At 35.6% G+C, this 17,555-nt stretch overlaps 1 protein-coding gene across 2 annotated transcripts in view; it reads right to left on the minus strand.

Moving 5' to 3' along the window:
- The window catches only part of CDH10 (cadherin 10), a 109,013-nt gene that overhangs the window by 1,762 nt on the left and 89,696 nt on the right, over positions 1 to 17,555 (minus strand). For both annotated transcript variants that reach the window (XM_065905313.1, XM_065905314.1), the window contains 3 exons: positions 13,014 to 13,135; positions 8,400 to 8,508; positions 4,568 to 4,819 (listed from right to left, as the gene is read on the minus strand). In XM_065905313.1, coding sequence (XP_065761385.1) covers positions 4,568 to 4,819; positions 8,400 to 8,508; positions 13,014 to 13,135 — 483 coding nt within the window. The remainder of the gene's footprint in view (positions 1 to 4,567; positions 4,820 to 8,399; positions 8,509 to 13,013; positions 13,136 to 17,555) is intronic.

A 17,555-nucleotide genomic window follows, 5' to 3' on the forward strand; every position in this document is an offset into this window, starting at 1 on the left:
TTGGAACTCCTTGCAGTGCAAGGGACTCTCAAGAATCTTCTCCAGCACCACAGTTCTAAAGCATCAATTCTTCGGTACTCAACTTTCTTTATAGACCAGCTGTCACATCCATACATGACTACTGGAAAAATCATAGCTTTGACTAGATGGACCTTTGTTGGCAAAGTAATGTCTCTGCTTTTTTATATGCTGTCTAGATTGGTCATAATGTTTCTTCCAAGGAGCAAGCATCTTTTAATTTCATGGCTTCAGTCACCATCTGCAGTGATTTTGGAGCCCCCCTAGAATAAAATCTCTCACTGTTTCCATTGCTTCCCATCTATTTCCCATGAAGTGATGGGACCAGATGCCATGATCTTAGTTTTCTGAATGTTGAATTTTAAGCCAACTTTTTCCACTCTCCTCTTTCACTTTCATCAAGAGGCTCTTTAGTTCTTCTCCACTTTCTGCCAAAAGGGTGGTGTCATCTGCATATCTGAGTATATTGATATTTCTCCCGGCAATCCTGATTCCAGCTTGTACTTCATCCAGCCCAAAGTTTCTCATGATGTACTCTGCATATAAGATAAATAAGCAGGGTGACAATATACAGCTTTGATTTACTCCTTTTTCCAATACATGTCCAGTTCTAACTGTTGCTTCCTGACTTGCATACAGGTCAGGTGGTATGGTATTCCCATATCTTTCAGAATTGTCCACAGTTTATTGTGATCCACACAGTCAAAGGCTTTGGCATAGTCAATAAAGCAGAAATAGATGTTTTCTTGGAACTCTCTTGCTTTTTCAATGATTCAGTGGATGTTGGCAATTTGATCTCTGGTTCCTCTGCCTTTTCTAAAACCAGCTAGAACATCTGGAAGTTCACAGTTCAAGTATTGCTGAAGCCTGGCTTGGAGAATTTTGAGCATTACTTTACTAGTGTGTGAGATGAGTGTAATTGTGTGGTACCTTGAGCATTCTTTGGCATTGCCTTTCTTTGGGATTGGAATGGAAACCTACCTTTTCCTGTCCTGTGGCCACTGCTGAGTTTTCCAAATTTGCTGGCATTTTGAGTGCAGCACTTTCACAGCATCATCTTTTAGGATTTAAAATAGCTCAACTGGAATCCCATCACCTCCACTAGCTTTGTTCATAGTGATGTTTCCTAAGGCCCACTTGACTTCACATTCCAGTATGTCTGGTTCTAAGTGAGTGACCACACCGTCGTGATTATCTGGATTGTGGAGATCTTTTTTGTATAGTTCTTCTGTGTATTCTTGCCACCTCTTCTTAATATCTTCTGCTTCTGTTAGGTCCATAACATTTCTGCTCTTTATTGAGTCCACCTTCACATCAAATATTCCCTTGGTATCTCTAATTTTCTTGAAGATATCTCTAGTCTTTCCCATTCTATTGTTTCCTCTATTTCTTTGCATTGATCATTGAGAAGGGCTTTCTTATTTCTCTTTGCTATTCTTTGGACCTCTGCATTCAAATGGGTATATCTTTCCTTTTTTCCCTTGCCTTTTGCTTAGAGGGCTTAAACAGACCTTGTGTGCACCATGACCCAGAGACCCCACAGAGACTGAGACAGACCTGTGTTTGAGCGTCTCCTGAGGAGGTACGGGTCAGCAGTGGCCTGCTGCAGGGTCAGGGGCTTTAGTTACAGCATATCTGGGTCTGGCATAGGCCCTCTTGAAGGAGGTCATCATTAAACCCACTATAGAACCACGAGAACTTACACAGGCCTGGGGAAACAGACTCTTGGAGGGCACAAACAGAAACTTGTGCATCCAGGACCCAGGAGAAAGGAGCAGTGACCCCACAAGAGACTGACCCAGACTTGCCTTTGAGTGCCCAGGAGTCTCCGACAGAGGTGTGGGTTGGCAGTGGCCTGTTGCAGGACTGGGGGCGCTGAGTGTAGCAGTGCCTATGTGGGACCTTTAGATGGAGGCCGCCATTATCTTCATTACCTCCACCATAGTTTGGCTGGAGGTCAATAACAGGGAGGGAACACAGCCCCACCCATCAACAGAAAATGAATCTCAACTAGATGTATCTTAATAATGAGTATAGATCCACAAGTAGAAGTTTGTGTCACTCACACAGGATATTTCCCTGCTCCTATAGGAGGGTTGCAATAATAATACACTTATTACTTTTGTAATCATAATAATGGTAAAAGTATGAAAGGAGAAAGTTAAAATCAATTTCCCGTTGGGTGTGTTAGTTTCCCACCCTCATTCAGTATTCCAAAACATTTTGATCATAATCCTTTAAAAATTATGATTTGGAAAAACAGGTGTGAATTCAATTAGATGAGGAAAGGAAGGGAAAAGATCTTACCAGGTACATATATGAATACATATATATTCTTAACCTCATTAGAACAAACATTTAAAGGATATTGGATTTATTACAGGCCTAGACTTAATGAAGTGAACTGAAAGTCACTCAGTCATGTCTGACTCTTTGCAACTATACAGTCCATAGCATTCTCTAGGCCAGAATACTAGAGTGGGTAGCCTTTCCCTTCTCCAGGGGATCTTCCCAACCCGGGGATCAAACCAGGATCTCCTGCATTGCGAGTGGATTCTTTACCAACTGAGCTATCAGGGACTTAATGTGTCTCCTACAAATTCACATCTTAAAGCCTAAATATATTCCCAATGTGATGGTACACAGAGGTGCAGTCTTTGGGATGTAGTTAGGTCATGGAAGTAGAACCCTCATGAGTGAGTGGGATTAGGATTCTTATAAAAAGGGACACAAGGACTTCCCTGGCGGTTTAGTGAATAGGAGTCTGCCTGCCAATTCAGGGGACACAGATTCAGTTCCTGGTCTGGGAGGATTTCACATACCATGGAACAACTAAGCCTGGGTACCACAGCTAATGAACCTGCTCTCCCGAGAGCCTGAAACAAGAGAAACCACCACAATGCAAAGCCCAAACACCACTGCAACTAGAGAAAATACCCATACAGCAATGAAGACCCAGCACAATCAAAAATAAAATAAATAAATGAAGTAATTTTAAAAATAAATAAAGGAAATTTTAAAACTTAAAAGAACAAATGTGGCACGAGAGAGATGATTACTGTCTTCCACGTGAGGATGTAAGACGAGACAGCCATCCATGAAAGAGGAAGTGTGCCCTCACCAAATCTTGGACTCAATCTTGGACTCGATCTTGAACTTCCCTGTCTCCAGACTCTGAGAAATAAATTTCTGTGGTTCAAGCTACCAGTCTAAGGCATTCTGGTGTAGCAGCCTGAACGAAGGCAATTATATTATTATGTAAAGTGGCATTAAGTTCTGTTTTTCTCTTTTATTAACTTAGAACCGTAAGACTTCTAGCCCTCAAGCTGGTCTAAGAGAGCAAACAAGGGGCTTTTTCAAATGCAGCAAAAAAGAAAGTTTTAATCCATTGACAACTGTTCTTGACCTTCAAAGTGATTAAAAAATAAATAGGCCACCATCAATAGAAAGAAACTGTTTATTCTACAAATTTTTGAGAAAATATGACCTTTTATTTTGCCTAAATTCATAATTTGTGCACACACATAAACTTGCGATCTAATGATTTAAAACCTCAGACAGCTTGTTATCAACTAAATGATCTTACACAGTAAAAAAATTTCTAATAATGAGGATAATTAAATTTACTAAGACTGGCTTCAAAATCTTAGTTCATTTCACTGCTTCTTAAAATGTCAGGTACAGTGTTTTTTCATTAGGATCACAGGAATGCTCACAACAGTTTTAAGATAATGCAACTAGAGAGTAAGCAATCTGATTTTTAATTCAAAAGCAGTTATAAAGCAATTTGCTCTGGGTTATAGAATCAAATATTGTCGTTTTAGGGACAAGTGAACCAGATAAAGGGTTTTGTTAACATTTAACAGTAAAGAAGTATCATAGTGAGGACTTCATCCAACTATAATAAGAAAAAAGTGGAAATAAACTTTACTGAAAAACTATGTACACAATGACAACAGTGAGGTGGCTGGCCTTGACTCAGCCACTCAGAAATTGTGTAACCTTACAAAATGTTTTAAATATCTCCAATTTTCAGTTTCATTATTTAAGAAAGACAGGTCATGACTTCATCTGATCAGATGTATTTTAATATAAACAACAGTCTTGGTTAATTGATATCTGGCTTACCCTCAGGGGTTAGTTTTGGGGGAAATATTTTAATAGACGGGCTTTCTTATTGACTCAGCAGCAAAGAATCCACCTGCAGTGCAGGAGACCAGGGTTCAACCCCAGGGTTGGGAAGATCCCCTGGAGAAGGAAATGGCAGCCGACTCCAGTATTCTTGCCTGGGAAATTGCATGGACAGAGGAGCCTGGCAGGCTACATTCTATAGGGTCACAAAGAGTCAGACACAACTGAGACACTACCACATTTACTTTCTTCACTACAAAAGCTTTAGAGGGATTCCATCTTGGTTATTTCCCCCAATCAAGGGGAATTTAGGATTTAGCAACTAAACAACAACAGCAATTTTAATAGAAACACTTCTTACAGACACAGGGAAGGAAGCCATCTAGGAAATAAGCACATTTTCCCTAACCTTTCTTACCCAGCAGAATGATGATGCAGAGGAGAATGGCGATCAAGGCCCCGGTGCTGAGCCCAGCAGGCAGGAGCAGGGCCTCGGCGCTGCAGGACTGCATGTTGCCTTGGCTGTCGCAGGCACACACTCGGATGGTGAGCGTGCCCGTGCTGCTCTGAATCGGGTAATCGTTGTCCGAAATCACCACGGGCAAGAGGTAAGTGCTTATTTCATGTCTATTGAATCCATTTTTTCTGGTTAAAATTCTGGCAGTGTTATCTAAAATAAATTTTAACATATTAAAAATAGCTGGGGACAGTGGGTTTGTCTCATCCTGATCACCATGGTTTAACACATAAATATGATAAAAATAAAAAGGTGTCTTTTTAAAACACAAAATTGTTCTCAAATGTATACATGACAATTTGGATATAGGTAAGATAAATAAGCTAGTTTGAGGAGTCAAGGCAATTCAAATATAAATAAAATAAATAAGATAGTTTGAGGACTCTAATAGCATGATTACTTATTAAATGTTTAACTAATTCTCACACATGTTCAAAATGGTGGATTTTTATAACTGGATCATTTATCAAGACTATAGTGAAGTGAAGTCGCTCAGTCATGTCCGACTCATTGCGACCCCTTGGACTACAGCCTACCAGGCTCCTCCGTCCATGGGATTTTTCAGGCAAGAATACTGGAGTGGGTTGCCATTTCCTGCTCCAGGAGATCTTCCCAACCCAGGGATTGAACCTGGGTCTCCCACATTGTAGGCAGACGCTTTACCATCTGAACCACCAGGGAAGTCTCAAGACGGTAGCATGTGGTTTTTCAGAGTTTTCAAAAAACATAAAATATTATGCATACCAAAGAAAAAAATAATAGTAAATGGTTTTTGTTTACAAATGTATGTGTCCACACAGAAAACACACATTAATCTTAATACTCATGAAGAAAAACATTAGGTAGTAGCACTTTTAGAATCAATAATACAGTCAAAAACTTTTAGAAGTCCCAATATATGAAGAACAGTGAGCTAATTAATATTTTTGAACTTCGATTTCCACCCATTAAAATTAATTCATTGCATAACTTAAATAGCTGGTGGAAGACACTAATGTAAGAGTGCCTGACAGACATACTGAAAGAAGTAGGGACTTAATCTAGCTACCATCCTACTACCTACATTGCTACTGATATTTCCTTTATCTGATAACTCATCCAGTATCCTCAAATTTGGGTTGTGAGTTAATAACATTTCTTCTAGCTCTATATAACAAATACTGAAAAATAAACATACATGGATGATAATTTCACACTCTGTGCAATGTGCTGGGTCTTGTTTAGCCATGCCACAGGACTGCTTAAGATGCCAGTGTAGGTAAGGGAGTGTTAGGCAATTGCTAAATCAAACAAGCAGCATAGCAAAATTGTAAAAGTAGAGAAGTGACAATATTTTTGCAATATATTGGTTGAACATAAAGTAATCATTTCCAAAATTTTAGCAAGAAGTTAAATCTTACTACATCAGTAGATTACTACATAAGCTAGGAAGTAGACTAGCAAAACAGATATGCACATGCAAATTTAAAAAATCAAATGTAACCCTGATAATTTTGCAATTTTGATTTCTCTTACAATAAGTGTTAGGATACAACTGTTCCTTTCACAAACCTACACTAAAATAAATCATTTATATGCATGTGAGTATTTTTATAATCTTCTTGCTTAGACTTTTAACTTTTCAAAAATTTCAAAATCTTAATTTTGCCTACAATAGTTTTGATACGTTAAAGAGCCAAAAGAAGTTTTACAATCCACCTGCAATGAGGGAGACCTGGGTTTGATCCCTGGATTGGGAATATCCTCTGGAGAAGGGAAAGGCTGCCCACTCCAATATTCTGGCCTGAAGAATTCCATGGACTGTACAGTCCATGGGGTCACAAAGAGTCAAACACGACTGAGCGACTTTCAGTTTAACCATTCTATACAAATCATTTTATTAAGTATTCAGAAAATCATCATATAATAAAGCTTTTGATCTGTAAATTAGTGAAAAGTGAAGATTCTTAAACATAGAATACCAAGTGTAGTATCAAGAGGCAGAAAATGTATTTTTAAAAAGATGGAGAATTAAAAGATTTTTAAGGTGAGGTTATAGATAAATGCAAGGGTATTTTCTCAAGAAGATCAACTTTAAGGTCATGTCTGTCATTGAAATTTCTTTCAAAATTCACCCATTAATAGAAAATAGTGAATTTATGCAAGATTAAATCAAATATTCCATCAAATTTTACTGGTATTCTAGTTAGTTATGTTCAGGTTTGTATTCATATGGCTTTAACCATAGGATCAGGAACTCTACCTACTATAGGAAAATGGTACTATTTATCAAAAATTAATTAAGATTAGCCTTGAATTGTTTCCCCAGTAACTGTGAAATGCTGTGATAAGACAGTACTATTTCAAGCCTCTATTCCTTTTTAAAATTGAGAGGTGGCTTTTTGAGATCCAGGGCTCAGTTTAACAAGAATATAAAATAAGTTAAAATGCAATTAGAAAGAGGTTTAATATTGTCAACTCAGGACAAAGAATGTCACATCTAAATTCTATGTTTAAGTTACCAGATTCAGCAAATTAAAATGATGGGTGTTGTTTTCCTGATATTCAGATGTAATTGGGCATTTTGCATTTTATCTACCAATTCCATGTTAATTTTTCCAATCACAATTATTTTAGGTGTCCAGAGGGGTAGAATGGCGTCCCTGATGGCTCAGGCAATAAAGAATCTGGCTGCAATGCAGGAGACCCAGGATCCATCCCTGGGTCAGGAAGATCCCCTGGAGAAGGGAATAGGAACCGGCTTCAGTATTCTTGCCTGGAGAATCCCATGGACAGAGGAGCCTGGCAGGCAAAGTAGTCCATGGGGTCTCAAAGAGTCAGACACGACTGAGTGACTAACACACAGAGGGACAGAAAACACAGACATTTCAGAAGCTCAAATTTAGCAAACAGATGTTACCAACTGATACACTCTCTTCAACTGATTTGTGCAAAAATCCTATGATATTATAAATGAGTAGTTGCTCAGTGTAAAACTATCCATTATCCTAAACTGCTTTCTGACATTCTGAAAGCCAACCAGATGTACTATAGCAACCTCGCTCTGCCGGTATACATATATGGAGGGTATTGTACATATGCCAATGTAGTTATTATATTTCTTGCAAGGATATATAATTATATCTATAGCAGCTCTAGAACAACATGCCTGTTTCACTTCTGCTTTTGCTTTTTAAAGAATTCAATAAACATGTTTAGTATTTTTGATCACATATAAAATTCATATGCTATATAGGAAAAGAGTGTATCTTGTCTTTGCCAAATATGTTTTTGTACTCAATTCCCTCACAGGCTAATGTGGCTGCTTTTTTCTTTCTTTCTTTCTTTTTTTTTTTTCTTTTGTCTCTTCTAGGCCTTTAGACTTTGGTGAATGTGTTGCTGCTAAATCTCACTGAAGTTTCCACAAGAGTCTCACCAAGACATTCATTTTCCTGTGTGTCCTACTATTTTGTTATAAGAACTGATTATTTCTGACCTTTCTGAAGTTTACAAGATCCAGTCTTTTCATTAATACCCATATACTATCTTCTTTCATGTATTTTATTATTTAAAATTCAACAGTGTAAATTCTGTTAAGTAAGAAATTACCAAAATATCTTATTAAAAATCTAATGAAAACAAACCTTTGCAAATAGATCTGTAAATTAATATATCATGTATATGTAGCTGTTAATTTAGGGAAAATTTCTTGTTAAGTCATCTTAAATCATAATGAACACATTCCAAAATTTACCTTCATTGTCTTGTACTGTGAAGTTTGGATTGACAGCAGCTAAACTGAAGAAAAATTTCTGTCCACCTAAAGGATCATCTTTGTCTACTGCACTTATAGTCTGTATTAGCTGCAGAAGAGAAAAAAAAAAGTCCATTTATCAAACTTCCATGGCTAGAATCTTCTTTATATTTAATTTTTAATATCCAATTTGTCTAACATTTTTTTTGTCTAACATTTTTAAAGAATTATTTTCTTCCTTATAAGCATGCATCTTTATTTCAGTTCTTCTATCCTTTTATTACACAACAGCAACACTCTCTCTCACTCTCCTCAATTTTGTTTCTTTCTCTCAAATTTTTTCACTGTCAGTGTCTCCTAAATACTATCCATTTTTTATTTAAAATAATGAGCAATAGCATAGTATTCTTTATAGTTTTAAGAGTTTAGATATAGCATTTGAAATAAGTAGGTATTTCATATATGTTTAAACATTTATCTAGAAGAGTTATTTAATGTAGGAAAATTTAGAGAGTTATTATGATTATAGCTTTCTTCTTCATCAAAAATAGAGTGAAAACTATTCAAAGAATGTAGAGATTTTATAGAATCATTATGCATAACTTTATAAAGGAAAGACAAACATTATCTACTTTTAGAGTAATCATTCATTTGCATTCTCAATAGAATTATATATTTTTTGATTCAACATATACATACTATGGAAAATGGTTATGTTATAAGGGTTAGCTCTGATTTACTTCAGGATAAGAAAATATAAAAGGCTATCTAGTAACAAAGTAGAAAATTTAACACCTTATACAATGATCATATCACTACTTTGAATTATATATAATTAATTAATATTAATTAATTAATATTTATATATTATATAATATACAATAATTAATATTATATATAACATAATTAATATATTATATATAATACATTGATATTATATATAACAATATTATACATATGATTAATTAATATTAATAATAATTAATATTATACATATATAACAGCTATATATTTTTGCATAAACATATCAGTTTTTCCTTAACTTATATGTATAATAACATTTTATGTGATTTTTGCATATTTTTCAAGAAGGTTTCAGAAGTTGTTAAATATGTGTATCAATGACTATATAAATGGTCAAATTTATTCTTAAAGGAATATACTTTTCACTGCATTAACTCAATTTAATATTACATGGATATTTGATGGAAATGTTTGTTACTGGTGTTTTATTGATTAAAAAGAGAATTTTAAGCTCTGGGAGTTGGTGGATGGACAGGGAAGCCTGGTGTGCTGCAGTCCATGGGATCGCAAAGAGTTGGACACGACTGAGTGATTGAACAGAAATGAAGTTTAAAACTGTAAAATAATTAGAAAAATAAATTATTTTAACTATTCCATATTAAATTATTTTTCTCTTATAGTGTCTTATAAAACTAAAAATGAAAGTACTCCCTAATTATTTACTTTGAAGTGATACAAGAAATATAACTGGACCAAACAAAGATTACTATTTATCATTAGGAATAAGTAGCAGAAAAAAATTTTAAACTTGAAATAATTCAAAATATTTCTTTAAAAATATAACATCACTATGATTTTTAGTGGTAATTTAAGATTAAAGCAAGAATTTGTGGCTAATGACTTATCCATTTAATAAAAACAAAAAGTTGGTACATATATAAAGCAATTAATACAATCTTTCAGAGTTTGCTCAAACTCATGTTATTGAGCCAGTGATATTAAATATTATTAAAATATATTTTATTGACTAAAGGAGTAAGGCATGCCTGAGAGAAAATGGAAGAAAGAGAAATAGCCAGTTTTCTCTTTTGCCCTTTCTCAAGGTCCTCTGACTGTGAAATGGAAAAAAATGGGAGTCTAGTTGCCTCATTCAAGCATTGTTGTTGTCCAGTTGCTAAGTCGTGTCCAAGTTTGTGACCTCATGGACTGCAGCACACCAGACCTCTCTGTCCCTCACTATGTCCTGGAGTTTGCCCGAGTTCATGGCCATTGAATCTATAATGCTATCCAACCATCTCATCCTCTGCTGCCCTCTTCTTTTGCCTTCAATTGTTCAAGCATAAGAAGGAACTAGTCATACATGTAAATTACATCCTTTTCTCAGGGGGAAAGTCTTCTACCCTTCAGATGGGGAATAGACAAGAAAAGAGTGCAGTGCTAAGTCGCTTCTGTTATATCTGACTCTGTGCAGTCCTTTGGACTGTAGCCTGCCAGGTTCCTCTGACCATGGGATTCTTCAGGCAAGAATAATGAAGTGGGTTGCCATTTCCTTCTCCTAAGGAATCTTCCCTACCCAGAGATCAGGGATTGAACCCATGTCTCTTATGTTTCCTCATTGGCAGGTTGGTTCTTTGGCACTAGCACCACCTGGGAAGCCCCAAGAAAGGAGGAGGGGTGGCAGTTAGCTTTATTTCTGTCTCATTGGGGCTTCCCAGGTGACGCTGTGGTAAAGAATCCACCTGCCAATGCAGGCAGTGCAAGAGATGTGGGTTTGATCCCTGGGTAGGGAAGATCCCCTGGAGTAGGAAATCGTAATCTGCTCCAGTATTCTTGCCTGGAAAATGCCATGAAAAGAGGAGCCTGGCAGCTACAGTCCATAGGGCCACAAAGAGTTGGACACGACTGAGCAACTTAACACACAAAACATACTCTCACTGTGTCCACACCCCAAATGAATGGAATTATGTTCCATGTTGTTTGAATGCTGCTCTCAAAGAGCATTTAATTCAGAGAAGTACTGGTTGAACTGAACTACTCTATAAATAACTAAAGCAAATCCAGAAGTCCCCCAAAGCTCCTACTTTCCTGGAAGGAGGGAAGACAGACTTAACAAATTAATTTCAAGAAAGATTCAGTAAGGAAAGACTTTATCAAATAACTATTTGATTTTGTCTGCTAGAATGACGTAACCTAGAATTCCATCAGTGAGTATTTAATAGTTTAGTTCAAGCAAACATGTTTCTGCCTATGAAATCAAAATGACATCTAACAAGCTGGTCTTATTAAAAGTAACTAATATAGGGGGGTTTTGCACATGCAGCCAATTAGACAAAAATTAATAATCATATTCTTCCTGTCAAGTTTGTCAAAATAGACTAATTACTTTTTAAAATTAACATCATCTTTGATTATTTTCCCTCAATATACCGACTTGTTTTTAAAAGTTCAAAGAATATGAATTTACTGAGCCAGATAAAGTCTCAAAAAAAGAAAAAAGGCATAAGGAAAATAAACAAACACAATCCTTTATTTTGTGTATTTCAAATACATTTGGGGATGAATACTTATAATGACTCAAATGCTCTGAAAAGATATCTCTTGAAAATCAAATAGAATAACCATAGAGGGAGCAATGTATGCAGCAGTTTCAAAGTGGGTAATTCATCTCCTACAGAAAAGACTTCAACTTATATCATGCTGAGCCTGCCAAGCAGAGATCTATTTGGACTGGTATTTTTAGGGCACACTGTTTCATGAAGAAGTAGGTCGGAAGTAGCTAAGTCCTTTAAATATTCCAAATTAAACATTTCCATAACATTTTCAACTAAAAAAAAAGAATCCAATTGCAGCAATTTTACCACTTCAGACAATAGACAGGCTATTGAATTCCTGTTAGAATCTTCCGAAGGAAGAATTTATTTCACAATATAATTTGCATAAAAATGTAACAATGACATTGATGTTTATAAAGAGCATCAAACGAAGTCTAAACACAATACAGTTTCGTAATGGCTTCTCTTTCTTTAATAAAACACGTTTGATTTCCAATTATTATTTATAACATGCAGCTCCCTTCTGTGAAAACGGCACTCAAACCAATTAAGAGCATTTCTTTCAACCATACAGGCTGGCACTTTTCAAACAACAGAATGAGTCCACTGAGGAAAAGATTTGAAGAGTTATAAACAAAGCGGGTATAAGAAGAATGTTTAAAGGACGAAAACCAAGTCATTAGCACTTTATGTGTTGCTGTAATGATGAAACCCAAGTCTAAGCCTTAGGAGCGAGCTCTTTTGCCCTGCTCCAAAATTGTATTTGCATATGTTGGAATAGTGATGGAATGTTTTGATGATCTCAAGTATTTGTGTTTTCCCCAATTTTCACTTCCTGTCTTGCAAGCAGTTACCAATATTTATCTAATGGCACATCAGCATTTCTTTTCCCTTTTGTTTATTCATTTGTCTTTGTTTTTGAAAGTTAAAAAGTTATTTCTTCTTACACTTTAAGTTTTGCAGCTACTATTTCATATCTGCCTGCAATGCAGGAGACTCAGGTTTGATTCCTGGGTCAGGAAGATCCCCTGGAGACAGGAATGGCTATCCACTCCAGTATTTTTGCCTGGAGAATTCAATGCATAGATAAGCCTGGAGGGCTGCAGATCATGGTGTCTCAAACAGTGGGACACGGCTGAGCGACTGACGCTCACTAACTAACTTGGTTTTGCTATTTGTTTGTTCTAATTATATTGCTGGGACTTTCAATGAATGATTTTATCTCTGTTTGCTCATTCTTCTCAAGATTAGGAAAACAAAAATATTTGAAGGGTCCATTAAAAATCTTCCTGTGCTTTTAAATCCTATGGGTGCTTACCTGTCCTGGTCTGGCATTTTCACAGACAAAAGTGTCGTAGAACACAGCAAATTGTGGGGCATTGTCATTAACATCCAAAATTCTCACGAAAACAGCCACTCGAGTCATCTCTTTGGGATTGTCTAGAAAAAGGAGAGGAAAAATTTGTTTAGGAAGACACATTCGTACACCACATTTAATTTATATAAGCATCTTGTAGATATTAAGTGCTCATATTCAAATAAGTATCAACTTCATTCTACTATCATAATGAATAAATGCAATAAAGAAAATTACTACAGAGCCTAATTAAGTAGTCATGAATTCAGTTAATATTGGGCTCAAGAGTACTATTAATATTTTGAAAAATCTTTTTAAAAGCACAATCCAGTGTAATTGATTTCAAATAATATTTGTGTCTTCGCTCTCCAAATGCACAAAGAACAAATATTTATTAAACCTTTATTATACATCATTGGATTTCTTAATTTATACCTTTTTTTTTGATAAAGAGTGGTATTAGATAAATCAGTAACTTGCCTGAGGTCATCTTCTATGTGGTAGTTGTTAATTACAACCTACCCTTCTGACTACTTTTATCACTAAAATATATTTCAACAGCTACTGTTAACTATCCTTTTGGAAATGTTACCATATACCCTATATAACTATATCAAATTGAATGGAAATTTATAATGAAACACAAGATTTTAAATGTTTCATTAATAAAATTGTTAATTGTACCATTTCATCAATACAAGCTCAATTCTGTATAACAAAATTAGTTCAATAGCTACATGTAGTATAATAATCATGATTTTTTTTTGTCAAAGTCAAGATCATCAAAGTTTTCACATAAAAACATGCATTTAAAAATATGTTTTGATTTGTAAATGTAATTTTAAAGCATGTCTATTTAGTTTATCCTTAGGTAACAACCTCATATTAATAATAACTGTATTTTCCCCTCCAAGGATTTTTCCAGGAACTTGCACTGATATCCTGAGAGTGTTTGGGCATCTTAAATTAAGGTTATAGTCATCAGCCTTCATGATCACAAAATCTCAGTCTCTGGATATAGTTCAAATTCTTTGTGAACTTTGGCAAAATCAAACTCAGAATCAATATAAAAGAAGAAAGGAGTAATTAGCTAAAAATAAAGCAAAGCAAAAAAAAAAAAGTTGATCTGGGAGATAGTAACCATCTTATTAAATGGCCTCTATCTACCTGGGTTATGAATAATGATTTTCCCTTTGTGGAATTTATTTGAATTTCTAATTTTATTTAAATAATTTTCAGATACAAGAGTTAAAAAAAATCTTCTCAGGTACAAACAGGGAGCATATTACTACACAAAAGAATTTATTTCTCCTTCCTTTTCTTCATATAATTATAATGTAACTAAAATAATGAAATCAGCAATTTCAAAAAATAGCATCTAAGAACTAATTATTTGGCAGGGAGGCAGACAGAATTCTAAATCCATTTGAAATGGATTTCCTTTCTTTCCTCTTTTCAAGAGAAGATTTAAAACACTTCCCCTCTTTAACACTATTGTTCAGTCCTCCTTCAACCTTCTTAACCCACAAATATTCAGCTCTCAGGTTCTAATTTCATATTTGCTCATCTATTGCTACATGTTTTTCACTTCTTAGTATGTCAGATGGTTATTAGAGTTTAGACTCTGGGGTCAGACTTGATTCCCAGGTTCACCATTCATTCAGTGTTTAACTTTGTCCAGTTTACACTCTTCCTCTAATGCCTCAGTTTACTCAACATGAATCAAAATAGAACTTCTGATCTTATGAAGTTATTTGAATAATTGAGTGAGTACAAGAAAATTTCTTATCACAGTATCAATTTGTTGGTAAACACTCAACATTAATACACCTTGTTATCAGGGGCTTCCTGGATAGCTCAGTTGGTAAAGAATCCGCCTGCAATGCAGGAGACCCCGGTTTGATTCCTGGGTTGGGAAGATCCCCTAGAGAGGGGAACAGCTATCAATTTTAGTATTCTGGCCTGGAGAATTCCATGGATTGTATAGTCGATGGGGTCACAAAGAGTCAGACACGACTGAGTGACTTTCACTTTCACTACCCATTGACTATTGTTATTAAAATCATCTTTATTATCACTGTTATGTCTTCTTCATATCCTTACATTATTTAAAAGCTTAATCTATCTTTCTCCATACAAAGCATCTACAAAACAAAAATACACCAACTAGTTTTCTTACAGTTTAGGTGGGTCTCAGGAAGAGTGGAGAGAAGAGAAAAAAGAGAAAAATGCTATTCCACTATTTTCCTATCTTTTTTATTCCTAAACCATTTGCTAATACCCAGAGGCATAGTGATTCACCTATAATGAATCCTCAACTACCCAAAGTTACTTATTGCTATGGGGAAGAGTGGGTAAGTATGATTCATATTTTCTAGAATGTGCTCTTTAACCTACTTTTATAGTTAGTGGACATAAGCAAAATGTTTTCTTTCAATACAAAGTTTTGACATAAAAATAACTCTTTTGTTGGTAGCAATTCACTCTCTAACTGTGCCATAGAAGCCAAGAAAGACAGAAAAGTTTCACATCTAAAAAATTGCACTGTCAGTCCCTTCCCTAACACAATACAGAGATTCTCCAGCCTCTTTACACATAACTCAAGGCTCTTCAAATCAAAAGCTAAATCCACAGGGATAAACATGCTTTGTAAAGCATCAGGCCTGGAGTCATCTATTCAAAAAAAACAGTGCTTACACTAATCTTTTTACTGACAGATGTGGCAGCTTATGTATAAATCAAAATATAAAGCCTTCCCAGGAAGCATCATACTGAATAGGAGCCGGCTTATATTTACCACCTGAGCCTCTCGGTCATCCGGCAAACTCTAGTGTAGCGAGAACTTGTGAGCAATATAGGATCTTAAAATCTATGTCCTAAGGTAAAACCACGCCACATATCCACAGGCTTTTCTATACCCCCAGGAAGAAGAAAATATAAACCGCCATCTAGAAATCCCAGGCTTTAGAAAGAAGTATTTTTTTTTTACCTCCTTAGGGCAAGAGTTTCCACTAATAAGGAAGCAGGTATAGGAAATGGAGCCATTAGTCAGAAACTTTGTTCTACTCTTCTTAGAATGTATTGCAACTCTTATAGTTTAATTCTTAGATATGGTTATAGGAACTCATTGATTTTCACAACCATGTGTTTTACAATCCCTGGTTGTGACCTTAGTTTTAGATTTTATGTTCCCTATATGGCATTTTTTTTTCTCAAAAAGAATAAATGACTCCATGGTATAATGCACTAAGTGATTGCCTAGAATAAAACTTACCATATGATAGGATACACTGCTAAGGAATGTAGAATTAAACTGTTAGAGGCAGGGTCTGGAAAATCATTGGTAAGAAGTATATTTTTTGTTCTTTCTGCACTGTTCTGGATGAATGGCACAGTTACCAGTGTTCAAAATCTAGCAAAAACAATGCCCTATATGCTGTTTCCCTCTCACCCTCATTCCATTTAATCATCGGAACAGCGTGATGGGCCCCTCACTGTGTGTGGTTTGGCAGGTAGGCATTTTCAGCAGTTACTCCATAGACTGGTTTTATTTAAGGGCAGAAAGTAGGTTTAGTTCTTAAAAGGAAGAACATAATTGACTTAGCTTTTTACAGAATCGTAATTATTTCAACTAGCTTTAGAAGTTAAATTTCTCAAAGTACCTGAAATGGAAAATGCAGTTCCTAGCTCATTAGGCTTGAATAAGGAGCTTGACTAGAGCAGAGAGCACAAACAATCGTGATTCTGGAATAATCAGACTGGATCCTGTCAGGCGCACTTAACATTGTGATATGGATACAGATACAGAAATAAAAGCTTTCCTTAAGAAAACCTCAAAAATTCTTCAGTTCACCCTGAGAGGTACAGCCATTTATATTTCATTATGGAAAAACCGGATCGTTTGGATGGTAGGGTTCATCTGTATTTCAGAGCCAGATATAATAAAAAAATTAGTACTAGTACTAAGTCTAGTACTTTCTCTTGAGGCATAAAGTTCACTGCTGATGATCAGTTTAGTCCAGCCCCATCCTTCTGAGGCTTGCTATTTCAGCCCCAATGCCCTGCCTTCCAAATTTTGGTATGATTACTTCAAATAACTTGACCTTGATATGTATTTGTAGATTCAGCTTACTTTTTCAGATCTGAAATGTATAGTCTTTTTTGTTTTTTACCCCATGATTTAGTCCCTAATTAATGCTTCTATTTAAGACAGAGTTGCTCTATTCCATGCACATATCATAATACAAGAATCAGAAACCATGAACAGGTTTGCATGTGTGGACAGGCCTTGTTTCAGGGACATGTGCAATTGAGCAGGGCCTCACACTCAGAAGGCCCCACTCTTAATTAATGCTCTACTGTTGACATCTGAAATTTCTTCATCATATTTTAACATGAGGCCTAAGATTTTCATTTTACAATGAGCTCTAAAGATTATGTATCCTAGTCCTGTATATGGGTAAGAACATCTGCAATTGGAGACAGATAAGACTTCAAATGGGC

Source organism: Muntiacus reevesi, chromosome 14, assembly GCF_963930625.1.
Source record: "Muntiacus reevesi chromosome 14, mMunRee1.1, whole genome shotgun sequence".
NCBI classification, from domain to species: domain Eukaryota; kingdom Metazoa; phylum Chordata; class Mammalia; order Artiodactyla; family Cervidae; genus Muntiacus; species Muntiacus reevesi.